Here is a 22,415-nt window from a genome sequence, read left to right on the forward strand (position 1 = left end):
CTCGATACTCGAGAATATCGATTCCTGGAAAGGCTCCTTCCTAAAATTTGCTGTTAATTACTGCCGTTTTCACCCATAATGACACATTGTTTTGTGAACTTACTTTTTCCGAAGTTCTTTACTGAGGGAGGGTTAGATACTGTTTCCTTTAGATTCTTGTTCAATTGTTAACTTGCTATTACAAATTTTACCTTCAACCTGTTGTAATATTCCTCTCTTTTAGTTAACGAGCAAGAAAGTTCCTTTCATGCGGTTGTCGTTCATCATGTCTTAAAGCACTCATATGTTGATGTTTAAGCTTATCAATTCCTGGATAGGCACTGACCTGACAATTACTGCTAAAACTGCTGTGTTCAGACTTCAGTAATGGTGGCACTTTTTTGTTAAGTTTGCATATTTACTTTCCAATTCTGACTTGTAGTGTCATTTGAGATGAAGAACCTTGAATTGCAAGCTTTTCTGCTCAAATGAAATGGTCGCTATGCAAGCTCTTAAAGAACATTAGTATCTAAAAGCATCTGTCGAATGCAAGCATGTTGAAACTACATTCTACCTGATCTACAATGTGTAAAATTTAGGTTAGGAGTGAAGCGAGTAAATGTGTTAATAAAAGATCTGAAGTTAGTACAAGTTCTCTGGAGGAGAACCTTGCCAATTTGTCTCTGGGGAATCGATTTATCACCTCTCCTTTTCTCAGCAAAACATGATTTCTTTGTTAACTTTCTCTGTCTGAATTTTCCTTGCATGGCACAAAAATCCCAATCCTTTCCATATTAAAATCTGTATTAAATTGATCAAGTAAAATCAACCCAATAGAAGAAATCAATTCTTTTTAGGGAGTTCTCTAGATTAGAAATTGGGGAGATGTGGGTTTGTAAGGACAACTTTGCGCATCATGTATGGTCTCTCAAGGCTAATTCTGAACTCTGCACATCAAGGAAACAAATCGGATGAAAGGCAAAGACAGCGTCTGGATAACATTAGAATGTGATTGAACTTCCTAATTTTGCCGACAGTGGGAGGTCTGATGGAGTTTTAACTGAATTCTGAAAGGGTTGTTTCAGAAAAGGAACCCGTGTCAGTTGCTTGAATAGTAGATAGTTATAATGGCAGTGATGCTTCTGTGATGTTCATGGACTTGGTGATGATGTCCACTATGGTGTAGATAACTATCTAGAATTGTCCATTCACTGCTCCTCTATGATCTTTCTTGAGGATTTGTGTTGTTCTATTTTACTATATTTTTGGATGTTTTGATCTCGCAGGTGTTTCTGCTGCTCTCCTTATTGGAAGTCTGCATGTTTTCACATCTCTTTGCGCTCGTCCGGACGAGTGTCTCACTTTTCAACTATTTGCTGAATTCCCCTCGATCCTTGTTCCGCTATCAAGTGATAACCAGGTTTTGCATTTACTTCTTAGATCTAAAGTGTTTCAGCAAAACAACTCAGACTATTTTCTTAGAACTTTCGTGTTTCTGTCTATTGTAAAAAGAGACACATTTTGGGAAACCTACTTTTTGCTATTGATGGTGTTCTGTTACACACTTGAAAGCGGTATACTTATTTTTCTGTATGTAGGATGTGCGCACAGCAGCAATGAACACCATTGAAGGACTTCTATCCTTGTGGTCACGTGTTAATTTATCCAGATCTAAAAATGGTATTCCTCTCTGGCAAAAGTCAGTTAACTCTCATCAACTTTCTGTATACCACTCCTGTACGGGGAGTTTTTCCCACGTCAACAAAACAGTAACCCCCAAGAAAAAAAGTTCTCCAGTGATGTATTTCTCTTCCATAAGGCGTTAACATTCTGCAAAATGACAGGTCTTCATGCTGTCTGGGTTAATTTTCTGGGAGAACTATTGGGCTTAATGGTTCAGCAGAAGAGATTGCTAATATCAGACAAAAATGTCCTCTCATCATTGTTTTCTTCATTGCTTGGCAACTCCAATGATTCTCTCTTAGTGCAACACAATATTGGAAAGAGGTTGGCTCTATTCTCCAATAACACCCCCACTTTTCGCAGTAAATGTTGAATTTTTTGCCTCATTTTTGTTTTTTTGTCAATTTAGAAAAAGATAGATTACTTTCTGTTGCGACCTGCGGGTGGGGAGTGGGGTTCAGTAACTTGGTTAAGCATGCTAAAATACTGAAAGTAATGTTATTTTCTGGTAATGACATGGACTCACAGGTTGCTATTCATAAGTTTTTGAGTGTGTCTGGCTGAAGAATTTAATAGTAATGATTGTTGTACTACAACTTGTTGCAATCTGATCTAAACAAGACAACATAAAAGATAGAAAATGGATAGAGATTTAAAGCTAGACACAAGTAGAATCAAAGAGAAGGCAATAATTAGATTGATAAAAAGCAAAGTACCTCCTAGAATGGATACCCAACACATGGACTATAGAATGTGAAAGTTTTCAGAGAATGCAAAGCTTACTTTATTCACAGAACTGTACAGTATTTATACTAGAACAAAAAGATCAGAAAAAACTAATCAATCCCTAATTCATAGGAGCCTTAAATCAAGGGATTTCCTCTTAACTATTTTCCTAGAATAACTCCTAATATCTTTTCCTAAAATACGTCATATCACATATTTATAGGAGCAGATTATAATCAAATCTGCTAGCTCATTCACAGAGCAGATTGTGATTAGATCTGCCAGCTCATTTGACACTCCCCCTCAAGTTGGCATGTACATGTCGAACATGCCTAACTTGCTGACAAAGGTCTCAAAGGTAGTTCTGAAAAGACCTTTTGTGAAAATATCTGCAACTTGTTCTTTTGTTGGTACAAAAGGGATACACACGCTTCCATCTTCAATCTTCTCTTTAATGAAGTGTCTGTCCACTTCAACATGCTTTGTTCTGTCATGTTGAACTGGATTATGAGCAATGCTTATGGCAGCCTTATTGTCGCAATACAACTTCATTGGTAGACTCATAGGTCTTCTTAGTTCTTGCAATAATCTCTTGAGCCATAACATTTCACAAATTCCATGTGCCATGGATCGATACTCAGCCTCAGCGCTACTTCGAGCCACCACGTTTTGCTTCTTACTTCTCCATGTCACTAAATTTCCCCATACAAATGTGCAATATCCAGATGTAGACCTTCTATCTGTAGATGAACCAGCCCAGCCCAGTCCGCATCCGTATAAGCCTCAACACTTCTTTGCTCATTCTTTCTGAAGAACAACCCTTTCCCAGGGGAACTCTTTAGATACCTTAGGATTCGATAAACAGCTTCTCGGTGTTCTTCTCGTGGAGAATGCATGAATTGACTGACTAGACTCACAGCAAAGGCGATATCAGGTCTAGTATGAGACAAGTAAATCAACTTGCCTACCAATCTCTGATATTGGCCCCTATCAATCAATTTTCCTTCATTTGCAAACTTTACATTTGGGTCAATTGGAGTTTCAGCTGGTCTACAACCACTCATTCCTGTTTCTTTTAACAGATCAAGAACATACTTCCTTTGTGAGACTATAATCCCTTTCTTTGATCGTGCAACCTCCATGCCAAGAAAATACTTCAGCGGGCCTAAGTCCTTTATCTCAAATTCTGAGGCAAGACGTTCCTTTAAATTTTTTATTTCAACCACATCATCTCCTATGAGGATGATATCATCGACGTACACTATAAGAACTGTTGTTTTTCCTTCTAGTGAATGTCGAGTAAACAATGTGTGATCTGCTTGTCCTTGCACATACCCTTGCTTCTTCACGAATTGAGTAAATCTTTCGAACCAAGCCCGTGGAGACTGTTTGAGGCCATAAAGAGATTTCTAAGTCTACATATCTTTGACTTGTACTTCTCTTCAAAACCTGGCGGGGGGTCCATATAGACTTCTTCCTCTAATTGCCCATTCAAGAAAGCATTCTTCACATCTAACTGTTGAAGAGACCAATCAAGATTTACCGCGATTGTCAAGAGAACTCTAATTGAGTTTAGCTTAGCTACTGGAGCAAACGTCTCGACATAGTCAATGCCATATGTTTGCGTAAATCCCTTTGCTACTAGGCGGGCCTTATACCTCTCCAAGGACCCGTCTGATTTGAATTTGGTGGTGAACACCCATTTGCAGGCCACTGGTTTTTTTCCTTTTGGTAGATCCACCAACTCCCATGTCTCATTTTTTTCAAAAGCTCGCATTTCCTCCAAAATAGCCTCCTTCCACTCGGGAACTCGTAGAGCATCCTGCACATTTTTTGGAATCTCCACACTAGAAAGTTGTGAAGTAAAGGCTGAATAACTAGGAGACAACTTTTTATAGGACACAAACATAGAAATAGGATATTTAGAGGGATTTCTAACACCTTTGCGTTTTGCAATAGGAAGATCCAGATCTGAGAAGGAATTAGAATTAGAATCAGGTGGAAGATTACCTTGGATTCCAGTAAGGTCCTGCGGAACTGAGTGTTGATAGTGTTGAGAATTTTCGGTCTTTTTTCCTTGAGTTCGGTTCCTTCTCGAATACACCTGTATTTCTTTTGTTTGTTCTCTGTTTCCATTTTTAATTTTGTCATCTGAAGGCTCTACAGGTTCATTATCAGAGTTTTTATCATTTAAGTCACTTGGGTCCCTATTATCTCTTGGATCACACTTATTCATATCTTCTCCTATATCCCTCACATTAGCATTTATTGTAAAGTCTAGTTCCTTATTTGTCTGATGTCTAGTTTCCTCAATATCCCAAAAAGACGAATCTTCACCTACATGATACTCCCCCTGAAGATGAGTAGTAAAATAGAGTTGGGACTCAAAAAAAGTTAGATCCATTGTGACAATTATCCTTCTAGCATGTGGATCATAACACTTATATCCCTTTTGACTTGGAGCATATCCTACAAAAACACACTTCTTAGCTCGCGGTTCAAGTTTACTACGATTATGAGGATGAATATGAACAAACGTTGTACACCCAAAAACCTTTAGTGGCAGATCTGCAGTTAGTCTAGAACTAGGAAAACTCTCTCTGAATACATTAAAAGGTGTTCTAAATTTGAGAGGCCGGGATGGCATCCTATTAATAAGGTAAGTAGCAGTCAAGAGAGCCTCTCCCCAAAGGTACTGTGGAGCTTTACTAGTAAACATTAAAGCCCTCGTTACCTCTAAAAGGTGCCTATTCTTCCTTTCTGCGATGCCATTTTGTTGAGGTGTATCTGGACAAGAGCTTTGGTGTACTACCCCATTTTTTCTGAAACAACTTCCTAATTGTTCATTAAAAAATTCACGACCATTATCACTTCGGAAAATCTTGATTTTTTCATTAAATTGTGTTTCTACCATGACATAGAAGTTTCAAACACATTTTTTACCTCTGTTTTGTCCTTCAATAAATAAACCCAACTCACTCTAGTATGATCGTCAATAAAAGTTACAAACCATCTCTTTCCAGACATTGTTGAAATCCTAGATGGTCCCCAAACATCACTATGAATCATCGTAAAAGGCTTTGAAGCCTGATACTTTTGAGAGGGAAAAAAAGATCGGTGATGCTTAGCCATTTCACAGAATTCACATTGGAACAAAGATGGATTTTTATTTCTAAATATTTGAGGTAACAAATGTCTTAAATAATAAAAACTAGGATGTCCAAGCCTATAGTGCCAAAGCATGACTTTATTCAAAACAGAAGTAGAGTTCAAACAAATTGGATTCAGTTGTAGTGAGTTGTTCCCATTCTCAAGAAAATAAAGACCTCCAGATTCTCTAGCACTGCCAATCGTCTTCCCCGAGACATTGTCCTGAAATTCACACAAACCAGAGTCAAAAATAGCACGACAATTAAGAGAAAGGGTTAATTTACTGACAGAAACCAGGTTGCAAGAAAGTTTTGGAACATGAAGGATATCATGAAGTGCAAGAGATGGTGTAATAGTTTAACAGTTCCTTTTCCAACAATTGCAGAGAAGGAACCATCAGCTATCTTGACTTTATTATTCCCTGCACAAGGAGTGTAAGTAGAGAAAAAATTTGATCTTCCTGTCATGTGATCACTAGCTCCTGAATCTATGATCCAAAGATTTATTTGGTTAGATTTGGCACTAAGAAAAACGGACGGTACAGTACCTGTTTCAGCAAAAGAACAAGAAGGATTAGAAGGATTTGGTGCACTAGGACGAAATTGTGGAGATTGAAGGAGTTTGTGCAGAATTTCCAGTTGTTCCTTTGTGAATGGAGATGTTTCTGGAGAAGATTGCTGTCCCTGATCAAAACAAGTTTGGAACGCCTGACCATGTTGATATTGAGAGCCATGATTATCAACTCCTTTCTTCTTCCAGTTTGTTGGTTTCCATGAATCTTCCAACATGTTTCACGGGTGTGCCAGTGTTTTTTACAATGATCGCACCATGGCTTTTTCTTTTTGTCGTCTTCATTTTTCACTGTTACAAGAGCTGAAGAGTCTATGGCAGGTTTTAGTTCATGGTTAAAATCAGGTTTTAGCATAACTTTCCTCCTAGTTTCCTCTCTCCTAACTTCAGAAAAGGTTTCACGAAGTGAGGGCAAAGGGTTCTTTCCTAGGATTCGTGACCTAACCTCGTCAAACTCCCGGTTTAGTCCTGCTAAAAACAGGTAAACTCTCTCATTTTCTTCCCTTCTTTTTGCTTTCACACTATCCACCGGACACTCCCATTCATCATTGTAACACTGGTCTAATTCCTGCCACAGAGACACCATTTCATTATAATAAGCAGTGACTTCCCTCTCACCCTGCTTAGCTTGCCATAGTTTAATTTTTAACTCAAAAATTTGAGAGGCATTTTCTACATCAGAATGTCTCCCTAACAGCTTCCCACACATCTTTAGCAGTGGGTAGAAAAAGATAAGGTTTACCTATGACTGGTTCCATGGAATTTATTAGCCAGGCAATCACGAGTGAGTTCTCTGATCTCCAAGTTTTCAACTTTGGGTCTCCGACTTCTGGCTTTTTCGTCTCTCCGGTCAGATGTCCCAACTTTCCTCGGCCATCGATTGCAAGCTTTACGGACTGTGCCCATTCCAGATAGTTCTTCCCATTTAATCTATGAGAAGTTAACTGGAAGGGCATGTGAGAAGCATCGCCTCCTTGTGCCATCAAATTTTCTGTCGAAGAAGAACTTTTGTCTTCTGTTCTAGAAGAATCTGTTTTGCCCATATGGTATTAGGGATAAAACTCACGCTCTGATACCATGAAAGTTTTCAGAGAATGCAAAGCTTACTTTATTCACAGAACTGTACAGTATTTATACTAGAACAAAAAGATCAGAAAAAACTAATCAATCCCTAATTCATAGGAGCCTTAAATCAAGGGATTTCCTCTTAACTATTTTCCTAGAATAACTCCTAATATCTTTTCCTAAAATACGTCATATCACATATTTATAGGAGCAGATTATAATCAAATCTGCCAGCTCATTCACAGAGCAGATTGTGATTAGATCTGCTAGCTCATTCGACAGAATGGCAATTCGTCTTGCAAGTTCCTCACCAAAAGTTGAAAATATCCGAAGGCATAGCCAATTTTCACCATTAAGATTCATACATTCGGCCTAGTCTAATGTAAATTGAGCGCTAAAATTACTGTATATACTGGGGTCTAATCAAGAGCTAAATACTGTCCAGTATCCCTTAAACTATGGCTAAAAATGCAATTTATTCGTTTCTGAAAATCTAGACTTTTGCTGGACTCTCATGATAGTACTCATGAATCCGCGGTTGCGGCTTCTAATCTTTTACGGGCTTGTGGTGACTCAGCTGACATTTGTGGTAGTACAATGACATTGCGATCGTGGTTTATGTGTGTCCAAGCCTGGCAGTATACTGCTTCATGCATTTTTTATCCTCTTTGTGACCTGAGGCTTGTCTCTCCCCCTTCTAACATCCATTTTAGCATATTTTGAGCCTTGAGATCCACCTTCCATGCTTCCTTTAAGCTCTCCAAGTTATTGGTGTTTGGATGGAGGCTTCCAATCTCGCAAGTGTCATTACATCACAATCTCTATACCTCTAGGTGTTATCCCTGTGAATACAGTAGATAAGGCTTGGTGGTTGCAAAGTTAATTTTCAGCTGCAAATGCTTAATTTCCCCGTTTCTTTCTTTAGAACTCGTTTAGGTAGTGCGATCACCTCGCGAGATGTGGATCTTTTAAGTAGGTTAAGGTCCTGTAGGATTTTGCATGGACATTGGCGTCCTGTCTGTCTAGTGCAAGGGAGGATGAGTATGGTCTCTTGCTCAATGCCGTGGTGCTACGGTTAGTAGTTTTTCATTTTCTCAGATCAATTGGAGTTTGATTTACAGTTGTGTTCATTTCTTAGTCTTGTTATCATTGATAAGAGATTTCAGTTCATGCACTTGGTTTTGATAAGGTGATTTTTTCTTAATCTACCATTTAAATGCTTTGCCCCATGTGTTCCATTTGTTTGCCACTCTTTCTTTTTTAGTCTGTTCCAAAGAGGACACCTTTATATATTTGGAAATTCTTTAACTACAAATTTCCCTTTTTACCTTATCTGCATGCTCATAGAACTGTGATGATTGGTGAAAAGCACAAGTTCAAAGGGTACTTTTGGTATGTGCAGAAGTTTTCTTTGTACTCCATGCCAAGTCAAACACCGATAAATGAAACTGAGGGAGTTTTAATTTGATAGTTTCCCCTTTTCAGATTTTGTCCTTTACTGGGAAATCTCTGTCTATGTTCTTCTCTGCTGGGTAGGTATTTAGGTTCTTAGTGTTGTTTTCTTCATTTCCAAAGTGGAGAGCTAAGTGGTCTTTGGCCTATAAATAAGAAAGGATAAAAAACCACAAAGGATATGGAGAGCAGAGGCGGATCCAGGATTTGAAGTTTCCGGGTGCCATGCGTCATTCAATTAATTTGGGCTTCGGGTCGGATTATTCGTCTTTTCAGGCTTTGATTCGGGTTATTCGTCTTTTCCGATGAAACATTTATTTATAGCAATATACAGAAGAGAAAAACATAAAACTTCCAATAATATTACTAATATCATAAATATCCATCATTCATTTACAATTGTCCTCGACGAGATTTCATCTTCTGAAAATGATCAATGATGACATCATTACTTACATTTGTAAATACATCACGCTCTATGTAACAAACTAAACAATCATTCAAATATTGATCACCAATGCTATTCCGCACTTCATTTTGGATCTGCTTGATGGATGAGAATGCTCTCTCCACAGTTGCGGTAGCAACAGGTAAGATCAGAGTTAATTTCACAAGTAAATAAACAAGTGAATAAGTATCCACAAGATTTGCCTCAACCAATGCTTTTGCCAAATCACGAATTCCTTGCAAGTTGGAGAACTTGGGATTACCACTTCGCATATGAAATATGAAAGTATCAAGTTGGTAACTCAAATCTCTAATCTGTACTTCATGAAGAGGGTTTGTTTATTTGATGAGAATTGAGAAGAGAGGGTTTGTTTCTTTGATGAGAATTGAGAAGAGAGAGAGGTTCTTTTTTTTTTTTTGATGAGAAGGAAGAGAGGGAAACTTATGTTTTCAACTTTAAGAAATAAAAAAGTCAAAGATTAAAAAATTAAATTAAGTCAATAACAATTATAGAAATAAGAAAAGAGAATATAAAGTTAATGGGAAATTGGGAATTGTTTTGTACCCACTGCCCAGTCACATTGCCGACTGCTTATTGTTGCCAGCAAGGTAAAAATAAAAATAAAGTGCAGCGTGCAGCCGCTGGGATTTGATCCTGCGACCAGACAGAAGAAAACAGAGCCTTTCGCCATTGGCACCAGCGGGGCATTTTGTAGTGAGGGTGGCACTTTAAATATTTGTATGTAGTTTCTGTATATATACATATATATACATAGGGTTTCGGGCGAAGCTTGCGGGTGGCGTGGCACTCCCACGACCCTTAATGGATCCGCCCCTGATGGAGAGACAAGCAAGAAAAACGTACCTCAATATATCTGTTGACAGCTTCACGTGACTCAAACAGATATTTCTTAGGGAGAAACCAATATCAGATTTTACCGGCTCCCTAACAATTATAAGCATAAAATGATATGAAAGAGAAATACAGGCTAGCAAAAGCACAAAGAGAAATATTATTCAAGAAACTGCAGAATCATTATAGTCTTATTCTTGTAGTCTTATCAGATGTCAGCATCATCTTATGTACAATCATAATTGTTTTTGAAATATGCTGGCATTAAAGGAGGTTGCTTATTTTTGTTTTTGCAGATTTGATCAGACAACTAAAGATGAAATCATGGCTTTCTTGATAGGTTCCGCCCTTAGATTTTCTGCGTACGCAAAGGTTGGCCTTCTCGATATGTTTATACATGCAATGTTTTGTTTTCTTTTGACCTTTGCTACAACTGTCAAAATTTGCATACAGCTGAAGATTTTGTCGTTGCTCAAAGGCGTTGGAGATAGGGTACTACGTGTTAATGGTGTTGAATCATTAATGCTTGATCTTCTTGATAGACGCCAGAAATGTCATATTGGGTTTGACAAGTCATGCCATAAGTTGTCACAAGTTGAAGTCAACATTCTATGTCTTCTACTGGAGGTAAAATTATAAAATATGTAATTCCCTTCTAAGCTCCTATTATGTTGATCTAAGCTTCTCAAAAGTCTGACTTGGATTGCTGTTGTTCATAGATGTGTATAAAGCCTTCTACTACAACTGTCGGTGACCTTGACATCTTGGGCCCTATATTGAAAGCCTTACAGGTTAGCTGGCCTTATCCTGTACCCTCCCGCCTTTTGAACATATACCTATCTAAATTTCTATACTTGATGAATCTTAACCTTCCAAGAAATCTTCTGATAATATCCCATACTTTCTGGCTCTAGGTCAGCAATGTGTCATCCGGAGACCCTGCTGTTCTGAAGCCTTGTATGACTGTACTGGGGGATCTTAGCAATTCCTTCTATGCAAGTCTGGAGACTGAGACTCAGGTTAATGACTATCTTTTTTTTTTTTTTTTTGAGATAAGGTAGACTCAGGTTAATGACTGAGCATTCATTACCTTGTTCTATGTGCAAAGACTGATCTGAAGCAGTTTTTCTCATGGATTTTTAACATAGCCGAGCTATAGGACTTTGATGTTAAGAAGAATAAGAAAGAGCTGATGACATATGTTAATAATACTCCAACACTTCCTTAATTATACGTTTTCCATTACTTTGGCTATTTTATATATACACACTCACACACACACACACATATCCTTTTTCATTTGGCTATTTTGCACATATGAAGTCTGTTGTTATGGTTATTTGTTCTGTGTGTCCATGTACTTGATGTATACCTGATAAAGTACTTGCACTACTTGAGCAGGATTCAGGGAAAAATTATGCCATTTAAACAATATGGGAACTTTCATTGAGTCTAGAGAATATTTTAAGGGTTTACATGTGGTAAATGCATTGTAAGCCTGCTTGTATGTTAACCTTCTTTGTGTTCTGTAGGTCTACTGAGCAGCCAGCATAAGCTTTATAATGCAGCACCATTTTCTTAGTGTCTATGGCCATGTAGTTGGCCTGGGCTTCCTTAAAATGGATAAGAAGGTGAAACTATAGAAAAATGCTAAGTTGCTCAGACTCTCCAAAATTGTTGCCGTACCCGTGTCGGATTTTTTGGAGGATCTGACAGGCACCCATCGACATTTTTGAAGAGTCCGAGCAACATAGGAAAAATGTTGATTTCTGGCCCTCGTTTGTTTTTGTGGAAAAGAGGGAATAAACTCTTCTCCATCACTCGTAGATTCTCTTCTCCATTGTTTAATGATAAAAATATTCTTCTCATAGATTAATGCATTTTTTCCAATTTTATGCTGTCTTGGCTTCTTGCTTCCCATGCTGCCTTGGCTTCTTTTTCCTACTTCTGCTACTACTAAATTCTTTAGCGTGTGTAGGTAGTGCACGGATGCCTGACAGGAGAAAGTTTCTCCTCTATTATAATAATTTTTTCAATTTCTTAATGTATGGATGCTTCATTCTTCATAGTATCCAGACTTCTTTTTGTTGATATGAATAATATCTAGACTTCTTTGAATACTTTTGTTGCTACTCACTTTCTTCTTTCGAGCGTAGAGTGCATGAACTTGAATCTCTTTCTTTTAACAAGTATTTTTCTTGAAAACTTGTATTTTTGGATTTCATTGATCATGGTTTGAATTTTCAGGATCTTGTCTTTCGGCATCTTGTGTTCTTGTTTCGCAGTACCAATGGTGATATACAAAAAGCTACAAGAGAAGCTCTGCTTCGCATTAATGTATGTTCCCAACTTTCTTCTCATCTGATTTGCAGTGATTGTTCTCTGTCTAAGCATGTTCGAAGTTCCAGAATATCTGGCACCAATTAACATGTACTTATTAAGAAGTCTGTGAAACTAATATGCTTCATTGAGATGAGAAAATTTGTGTCTAGAACATCCAAATCCAGCTCTGCATGAGTTAAAAAGCATTCGTTTGCCTACACACATCGTTATTAGTGTGGTGTATCTATATCTAATCTGAAGCACATGGGTTTAAAGTTAGTTGGTTATATCCAAAAACACATAGGTGTGAATGCTTGCTGTAATAGACGATAGTCTTGTGAATCTGTCGGTGCGTTCACGTGCAGATCATTCTTCTGGCACCTTGTATTCCAATAATGCTAGAGTGCATTCCGTTTGATCTGGCACCTGCAAAAATTTACACACTGATAGGCAGTTGGCTAATGCTAGTGATAGAAGAAATAACTTTGTGAGTGATTATTGCACCACTGAATCCACTGATTTTATACCTTCAGCTGCAAAATAAGAAAAAAATTTCCTCTATGCAATTGTGAGGGAAAAAGAGTAAAACAGTGTGGGAAACCGATACGAGTGTAAGGCTGAACACAGTTGAACCATTTTCCAGAATTACATAAGCATAAATAAGTAAACGAACACCAAATGGAGAGTAGATTCTTCACTTCTCCAGCGAGTCAATGGAAGCTAGAGACAGTGACAAGAGTAAGGGTAGAGGAGAATGTTATCACTAGCAGTGACATGTAGCGAAAGGTGGGAATGTTTTTCTTAAAGAGCCGGAAATAAACTAAAACCGAAAAAATGAATCAAATAAACTGAAATTTTCTGTTACTGTTGGTTTAAGTTGAATAATGCACACCCTTGTTCGTATGCTAAACCGAAGAATATACACCACAATACATGGGCTAAGAATAGGAGATGTTTTGGTGGTGTAGAGGCTGATTTTGTACATAGGAGGAATATCCTCTTGCTTCTAGTTACTTCATGGCGCAACCATGAGGTTCCAGTTTGTATAGTAATAGAATAGCAGGTGTTCCTTGTCGACAACCATATTTGTTTCGTAGCCTCTCTTCTTTTTTATTATACTTCATTTTTGAAACGGAGACTTCCCATACATTAATAATTGATTTGGCTTTGTCAGAAAAAATGCTAAGAAAATATTGGTGATGCCAGAAAATTTGGTTTGTGTTCCATTGTCTAAATCGGTATCAGTTTGTGTAAAATTTTTTGGGGTTTGGTGGAGACAAGAGAAGATGTTATAGAGGTGCATAATTTTCACAATAACGTGTTGTGTTTGGATGGATGACATGCTAGAATAGTTCAAAGACATTCTTTCAACAACAACATACCCAGCGTAATCCCACAAGTGGGGTCTGGAGAGGGTAGAGTGTACACAGACCTTACCCCTACCTTGGCAGGTAGAGAGGCTATTCGGATAGATCCTCGGCTCAATAAAAGCAGAAACACATATGAAATCATACGCAGTAACAACATTAGGATAGTAAGAAAACTTAATAAGAAATATGAGAATACTAAAATAATACTAAATCCTAATGGTAAGAAAAAGCAAAACGCGTATGTACTTACTACTAGCCTCCTACCCTAATCCTCGACCTCCACATGTTCCTATCTAGGTCATGTCCTCGGTTAGCTGAAGACTTGTCATGTCCTGCCTAATTACCTCTCCTCAATACTTATTCGGCCTACCTCTACCTCTCCAGCCCTCCATCGCCAGCTTCTCACACCTCCTCATCGGAGCGTCTGTGCCTCTCCTCTGGACATGTCCAAACCATTTCAGCCTCGCCTCCCCCATCTTGTCCGCCACCGGGGCCACTCCCACCTTGTCCCGAATATCTTCATTTCTGACCATATCTCTCCTAGTAAGCCCACACCTCCATCTCGGTCTAACCGCTACTTTATAGAACTTACCTTTAGGTCTTAGAAAAGACATTCTTTGTCTATTGTGTACTCTGAGACAATATTCTATTTGACATCTTTGTGGTTTGGAATTGCTTTTTTGTGGCGCAAGCAATGGGGAACTGGATGAAAATGACTTTCTATACTGAGGATTAGACCATTTTTGTAGCTCGTAGGAGAGGCGTGTATTAATTTTATATTTCTGTTGATTTTCCTGATCAAAATATATATATATATATATATATATATATTTCTGTTAATTTTGATTGTCTTTCCTTCTAAAGCTGTACATCAAAATTTGACAACTATGTTTACAGCTTGGCCATTGCAATATCATCGATGTGTAACTTCTGCAAATTTATGGCTCATTATGTGCTACAGTTCCAAACTTTCATATCCGTTTTTGTTTAAGTTAATTAACAACAGAAGCCACCCTTGTAAAGAAGATTAAGCATGCTGGACCTATTAATCCACTCCGTTGCTCTCTCGTGAGTTAAATTGGTGCTAAATCATCTTGTTGTCCTGCTAGGGAAGGATAGTGTATCTTCCATCTTCCCTATACTCAGCAATGACATTTAATCTGCAAATTTAGGGCTTTGTTCTTCTTCTTTGCACGCCCTATATAATCTGTGATGTTTTACTACGTAAGGGTGATTTGCTTTTTGCTAAAATTTGAAATAGTGCTTAACTAAAAAAAGTAGATGCTTACTTCATGCTGTTTTTTTGTTTCGTTATCTTGTATTTCAAAATATTCTATGTGGACAACATAACATAGTTGTTGTACACCCGGCTAGAGACTTTTTTGTACACGTGGATGTTAGTTTTTTGTCTGACTTGATTATATATGACGAGAGGAGTCTCTGGTATCTTTGTATCGTGCTAGGTCTTTGTTGGCCACTGCCTGGTTAGACTAACCGGAGCACTTCAAAATTGTAGAATTCAGCCTCTGATTAGTTTTCCTTTACAATGCAATGCACTGGCCACTGAGTAGCTAGTGGGGACTGACTGTATTCTTCTTCCAGATCACTTGCTCGATAGTTAGTCGGATACTTGAGTTCATTTGTGAGCAGAAAGTTTGGTCAATTGGGTCAAGGCATGAAAAGAAAAGAAAGAAGGGAATTACCTGCAATAACCGTGATGTTTGCCTTGATATTATTCCGGGAGGTGGAAATGTTGTTGCTTTTGTTGGTTCTCTGCTTGATGTGTTGCTGTTGAAGAAAGACATGGAGAACAGGTAGTTAGACTTGTCATGCTATCATCTTATTGACTTGTCCATTATTAGTGCAGCAACGTGACTAACCTACCTTTATAAATACCCTTGTTTATTACTATTAACTATCAACTAATCATTTTTGTAGAGCTTCTCTCATTTGTCCCTTGTTCAAGCTTCTTCACAATGCCTTCATTGATAATGAGTGGATTCATGTGGCTGCCAACCAGGACAATTTACATTATCATGCTTCATCTGAAAACTCTCAGAGCATTTCTGATGCTGCAGTTCACATCCAACAAGAGTTGCTCCTTATCTTGGAAGACATTACTGCTAGTGTCACATCTGAGGTTTTACTAGGGGTCTTGTTTGTCTAAATGGAGTTCTACTGAGTTACTTGGGTTTTCTTATCCACATTTACTTATGCTTATTGTCAGGATGAAAATTCTATGAACTTCGATGTGGAGCTCCTCATTAAGTGTGCCCGTTCTGCAAGCAATATGGTCACACGCAATCAAATTTTCTCATTGTTATCTGCTATTTCCAGAGCAAACCCAGACAAAGTTTTAGACCATATCTTGGAAATTCTTGTTGTCATTGGGGAATCTGCTGTCACTCAGGTCTTTCTTTTGAGTATACAAATTTTTTCCTTTTCTTTTGCCCCTCTTTTAATTTTCAGTGCTCCTGTGTTGCAATAATTGTTTTGATTTATGCATCAAATTTGACTTCAGAAAATTGAGCAACATGTCACACAAGAGTCACATATCGGTCTGCGTGTTGAAACTGTAGTTGAAACTAGAAGTTCAAAAATTTAAACACTGCATTTAAGGTATTGAGTGTTATATTTATGTCATATCTTGAGATATTTTACATCTTAAGTTTTCCTTCTACAGTGGGACAGCAATTTTCAACATATATTTGAGGACCTCATATCTGCGGTTGTACCGTGTTGGTTGTCTAAAACTGACAGTGCCGACACATTGCTTCAGGTAACATGGGCAGCATCCCCCTAAAAAAAAAGTAAAATGAAATATCTGGGCAGCATCCCGGGGTAGATGCCATAAATTCATGGAACTTCGTACTTATGCTGTAAATCTTTGCTCTTCCAGATCTTTGTAAATATTCTGCCTCAGGTCTCTGAACACCGGAGGATTTCAATGATTGTACACGTTTTGAGGTATAGAATTCAAATTTTGAGCTGTAATATATTCTCTGGCTGCATCTTTTTCTTTAATACTCTTCTCTTGCAGGCATCTTGGTGAAAGTGTTAGTTTAGGATCATTGCTCTACCTCCTATTTCGTTCGCTAGTTGCGAGAAACTGCTCCTCCCTGTGTGACAGAAGTGATCCATCTTTCAGTTACTCAATTTCCCTCATAAATACACAGTGGGAATATTTATTTGCTGTGGATTTATTAGAAAAATATTCGTGCACAGTATGGCTTCCCTCAATTTTGATGCTTCTTCAGCGAATAGTAGTTAGCGACAGTGATGCAACACTCTTCATGGAGCTGCTAGTTGCAATGTATTTCATTTCAAACAAGCTCCAAAATCCTGAAATTGCTTTTAAGATTGATTCGGGGGAAGATTCAGACAACATTCAGGTTTGTATCTGTTGTAATTTATTGCACTACATTTTAGTAAATGTTGGTGGAATTCTCCTGATCTCTTGCTAAATGAATAGTGTATGGTTGCTTCATAATGTGAGGAATTATTCTCTTCTTGTATTCATGCACTAATCTTTTTCAGGCTTGTATGCAGATGACAATTTATTCTGTCCAATGGCCTTCTCTCTTCTTTAATATCCTTGTAATAAACTATTTTGGGTTCATATGCAGATCATTGTTTTATGATCTTGCCTACCATCCTATGAAACTTTTTTCGAATTTCACTTGAGATCTTGATCTAAAATCCAGCAAAGCATGGAGGAATCCAGAAATTTCTAGAGCGCCTTAAAAAGCTTTTCTACAAAATCACAATATTAAGCTTTTCTACAAAATCACAATATTTCTTACTTGCACTTGGCTGTATAGTAATATAAATACTTGAAGTTACTTGTCTTATGCTATTTTGTTTTAGCGACATACTCGGACTGCTCCTTTTTGTTGCTTTCCATAGTTGGAGTTTTTCTTTGCATGACGCCATTGCCCTATGTTCTAACCAAATAATACTGTGTGTTTCCTTTCCCTAATTGGGTCCTTCAGATTTGGCTTTTATACCAAACTTCTGAAATGACTGGACTAAATTTGTGCTTTCTATAGATATATTGTTAGCGGAAACGTAAAAGAAAGAACACAAGATTTAACGTGGTTCGGATCAAAATGATCCTATGTCCACCAGAGAACAATTGCCTTGATATTATAAACAAAGAAAGGGGAGAGATCCCAATTACACCTAAGAAAATTGCTCTCTCAACTCTCTACTCACTACTCACTACAAAGGATTTTGAATTTTTGGGATGCTAAACAAAGAAGAATTGCCTCTCATTTTATAGGCATAAAATGACTTGGGCTCCAAGTGTGCTACATGAGCTCTTCAATTCTCCTCCACATCTTAGCATTCTTTGGCTCCAAGCAATGCATCCTTTGGCTCCAAGTAATTGAGCATCCTTTGGCTCCAAGTAATAAAACATCATCCGACACATGAGTTCTTCTATCACATGGAAAACCATCTCTTTCTATCTCCACCTTGGTTTGCGTTCCGAGCATGCGTATGAACAATTTTGGCCAAAACTTCTAAGCTTACTGGGCAACCCCGTTGTAAGAAACAAGAATCAAACCATTGTTGAACATACCACCTCCACCTAACAACTGTTCTCTCGGAGTTGCATCAGTTGATGCGTACTCCCGCCAAGTCCTTGCAGTGTGCAAACTTAGCGAGCGGGACTATCTTGGTCAACATGTCTGCAGCGTTTTCGTGTGTGATAACCTTCACGACCTTGATAGTTCCTCTTCAACTACATCTCAAATAAAATGAAATCTGACATCAATGTGTTTAGTGCGCTCATGAAATCTCTTATTTTTAATCAAATGCATAGCACTCTGACTATCACATCTCAGAGTTGATTCCTGCTGAACCAAACTCAATTTCGCCACCACCTTTCAACCAGATAGCTTCTTTCACCGCCTCCGCTGCTGCCATGTATTCTGCTTCTGTTGTAGACAAAGCGACAATCGACTGCAGAGTCGATTTCCAACCAACGGCACTGCCAACAAGAGTAAAATGTATCCAGTTGTGGTCCTCCTTCTGTCAGGATCCCCTGCATAGTCAGAATCCACATAACTGAGAATTGAAATACCTCCACTTTTTCGAAAGGTCAGACCAACATCAGAAGCTCCCTTGAGATATCTCAATATCCACTTGACAGCTTCCCAATGCCTCTTTCCTGGGTTGGACATGTATCTGCTTACCACACTTACAGATTGAGCAGTATCTGGCTGTGTGCATACCATAGCATACATAATGCTACCAACAGCGCTAGAATAAGGAACACTTGACATATGCTCTGCCTCATTCTCTGACTGAGGCATTTGTAACTCTGAAAGTTTAAAATGAGGAGCTAACGGTGTACTTACAGGCTTGCACGTATGCATATTGAATCTCTCGAGAACCTTTTCGATGTACCTCTTCTGAGAAAGATGTACAACACCGTCTTCTCTTGAAATCTCCATACCAAGGATTTTCTTTGCAACTCCCAAACCCTTCATGTCAAATTCCGTACTCAACAATTTCTTCAAAGCATTTATTTCTGTAATGTTGTTAGCAGCAATAAGCATATCATAACATACAACAGTAAATAAATCATTGAGTTATTAGACATCTTCTTGTGATACACACAGCTATCAAATGCACTCGAGAATTCATGTGTAGTGATGAATGCATCAAACCTCTTATACCACTGTCTAGGGGATTGCTTCAAACCATACAAAAATTTCTTCAGTTGGCATACATGATCTTCTTTTCCCTCAGCTAGGAAACCTTCAGGTTGACCCATATAGATTGTCTTTTCTAGATCACCATGTAAGAAAGGTAGTAGTACGCGAGTTGAGCTATGCTTCACGACTTGAGAGAAAATCTCAATTTAGTCAATTCCCTCCTTCTGACTGAAACTCTTTGCAACCAATCTCACCTTAAACCTAGCATCTTCCACTTCAGGAATTCTCTATTTCTTTCTGTAGACCCATTTGCATCCAACTGTCCTCTTCCCCTTTTGCCTTTTCACTAAGACCCATGTCTGATTCTTGTGAAGAGACTCCATCTCTTCAATCATGGCTAACCGCCATTGTTCAGCATCCTTGCAAGAAGTTGCTTCAACATACGAGGAGGGCTCTAGATCCTAATCTCTTCTTCTACAGCTACGAATGCATATGCAATCAGATTTGCTTGATCTATAAGTCGTCCCGGTCTTCGTATTTGCCTCTTCTCCATTCCCTTCGCAATTGTGTATGGTTCATTGACAACAAGTTCTTCAAAATCTACATCTTTAACCTGCTCGTTCTCGTTTCCTGAAAACTCTACAGAAACTTTACGGGGATCAAGTATAGATGATTCATTAAAGGTGACATCTCTATTAACTATAAATTTGAGTAAAGACAAACACCAAAGTTTGTACCCTTTTACTCCATCCACATACCCTACGAATATGGCATTCTTAGCCCTTGGTTCAAGCTTTCCTTTCATTAACATAATAATAAGCTGGACACCTAAATACTCAGAAGTATGAATAGTTAGAGGGTTCACCTGACCATACCTCATTCGGAGTCTTGAAGTCAATCGCCGATGTTGGAGATCGATTGACAATATGAGCAGCAGTGTGAACTGCTTCAGCCCAAAATACTTTGGACATTTTGGCTTGTAAGAGCATACAACGAGCCTTTTCAAGAAGAGTTCTATTCATCCTCTCGGCAACTCCATTCTGTTGTGGGTGTGCTTGATAATCTTATGTCTTGAGATTCCATGAATTTTGCAGAGATCATTAACTCTTCACTGCAAAACTCCAAGCCATTGTCTGTGCGAAGATATTTGATTTTTCGCTCCATTTGATTCTCAACCAAAATCTTCCACTCTTTAAATGCTTCAAAAACATCAGTTTTTGCCTTCAAAAAACGCACCCAAACCTTTCGTGAGAAATCATCAATAAAAGTGAGAAGATACCTCTTTCCGCCCTTCGATAGAAGTGTAGAGGGACTCCATAAATCTGAATGGATGTAGTCTAGCACCCTTCCTGTCTTGTGCTTGCTAGTGCTGAAGCTGACCTTCTTCTGCTTCCCTAGAACGCAGTGCTCACAAAATTCTAGTGTGCTGAACTTCTCACCTTTCAAATGGTTACGGTTGCTCAACATCTCCAGTCCACGTGCGCTCATATGGCCCAATTTCATGTGCCATAATCTTGCCTTGTCATCATTAGATAACTGCACTGTAGATGCATTTGCAGAGCCAACAATGGTGCTTCCTGCTAATGTCTAAAGGTCATCCTCCAGCTTGCCTTTCAGCATGACTAAAGAACCTTTAGTCACCTTCATAGTTTCTTCTTCGCTCATGTACCTGTAGCCTTGTTCATCCAGATTACCCAGGGAGATCAAATTCTTCTTCAGAACATGATGGACTAGTGTAATAGTCCTCACGACTCCATCATGGCAGCGAATCCGAACTGAGCCAATGCCAACTATTGCACAAGTTGCATTATTGACCATTACTATGGTTCCTCCACTTTTCTCATAGCTGCTAAACCAGTCTCTTCGGAACGTCATCTACAGAGTACAAGCAGAGTCTTAACACCCATTTGTTTCCATAACTTTCATTATTGCACGATGTTGTAAGTACATAATCATTATCAGAATCGGGTACCTCTTCAACTGTGGATGCACTTGCCTTTTCCTTGGACTTTGATGTTGGGCAATCTCGTTCAAAGTGCCCCTTCTTGCCGCAGCCCCAATAATCTGCATTCTTGTTCACGCGAGACTTTGATCTGTGCTTTGATTTGCTCCTTCCTTGTTGGCTAGTCCGGCCTCTCATAAAGAGCCCACTTGCTTGATCATCTCTGTCTCCTTCGAAATGCCTCCGCACATCACTAGAGTTAAGTGCTTGCCGTACTTGCTCAAGGTTGATAGGCTCCTTGCTATACATCATTGAATTCTCGATATCACGATATCCTGAAGTCAATGAAAATAGAAAAGCACATGCAAGCGTTTCCTCGTCCTTTTTAATTCCTGCAATCTGTAGGTCCATGACAAGTTTATTGAACGCGTCTAAATGATCTTGTAACGAAGTACCTGACCCCATCTTAAATGTGTGAAGACGCCATTGTAACAACATCCTTGTTGTCACTGATCGGTCCTGGTAAAGCCCTTGTAGCTTGTCCGATAACTGCTTGGCCGTCTCTTCGGTACTTTTACTCACTTCACAAAGTATGTTAGGTGCAAGGGACAATTGGATTACACTCAATGCATCCCCTTCAATCTTCTCCTTGTCGGAAGCCGATGTACCATCGGGATACTTTCCGTCAATAGCATGGATTGAACCTTCCCACCGCAGTAACGCCATTATCTGGATCTTCCAGATATTGAAGTTGTTGCGTCCACTGAATCTATCGATTTCAAATTTCATAGAACTCATCTTTGCTTGTTCTTCCTCCTTTGATCGGCAAAGAGCCCTAACGCTCTGATACCAATTGTTAGCGGAAACGTAAAAGAACGAACACAAAATTTAACGTGGTTCGGATCAAAATGATTTTACGTCCACCAGAGAACAATTGCCTTTATATTATTAACAAAGAAAGGAGGGAGATCCCAATTACACCTAAGAGAATTGCTCTCTCGATTCTCTACTCACTACAAAGGTTTTATGAATTTTTGGGATGCTAAACAAAGAAGAATTGCCTCTCATTTTATAGGCATAAATTGACTTGGGCTCCAAGTGTGCTACATGAGCTCTTCAATTCTCCTCCACATCTTAGCATTCTTTGGCTCCAAGCAATGCATCCTTTGGCTCCAAGTAATAGAAAATCATCC

The 22,415-nt window shown here is 38.6% G+C and overlaps 1 protein-coding gene across 3 annotated transcripts in view; it reads left to right on the forward strand.

Annotated features, from left to right (window-relative positions):
• LOC132631676 (uncharacterized protein At3g06530) overlaps window positions 1–22,415 on the forward strand; it is a 44,998-nt gene that overhangs the window by 17,059 nt on the left and 5,524 nt on the right. For all 3 annotated transcript variants that reach the window (XM_060347343.1, XM_060347346.1, XM_060347344.1), the window contains exons 20-33: window positions 1,266–1,399; window positions 1,578–1,659; window positions 1,824–1,986; window positions 10,222–10,297; window positions 10,379–10,552; window positions 10,645–10,716; window positions 10,840–10,944; window positions 12,173–12,262; window positions 15,220–15,431; window positions 15,556–15,757; window positions 15,845–16,027; window positions 16,301–16,396; window positions 16,517–16,584; window positions 16,658–17,009. In XM_060347343.1, the coding sequence (XP_060203326.1) occupies window positions 1,266–1,399; window positions 1,578–1,659; window positions 1,824–1,986; window positions 10,222–10,297; window positions 10,379–10,552; window positions 10,645–10,716; window positions 10,840–10,944; window positions 12,173–12,262; window positions 15,220–15,431; window positions 15,556–15,757; window positions 15,845–16,027; window positions 16,301–16,396; window positions 16,517–16,584; window positions 16,658–17,009 (2,009 nt within the window). The remainder of the gene's footprint in view (window positions 1–1,265; window positions 1,400–1,577; window positions 1,660–1,823; window positions 1,987–10,221; window positions 10,298–10,378; window positions 10,553–10,644; window positions 10,717–10,839; window positions 10,945–12,172; window positions 12,263–15,219; window positions 15,432–15,555; window positions 15,758–15,844; window positions 16,028–16,300; window positions 16,397–16,516; window positions 16,585–16,657; window positions 17,010–22,415) is intronic.

Source organism: Lycium barbarum, chromosome 3, assembly GCF_019175385.1.
Source record: "Lycium barbarum isolate Lr01 chromosome 3, ASM1917538v2, whole genome shotgun sequence".
Lineage (NCBI taxonomy): Eukaryota > Viridiplantae > Streptophyta > Magnoliopsida > Solanales > Solanaceae > Lycium > Lycium barbarum.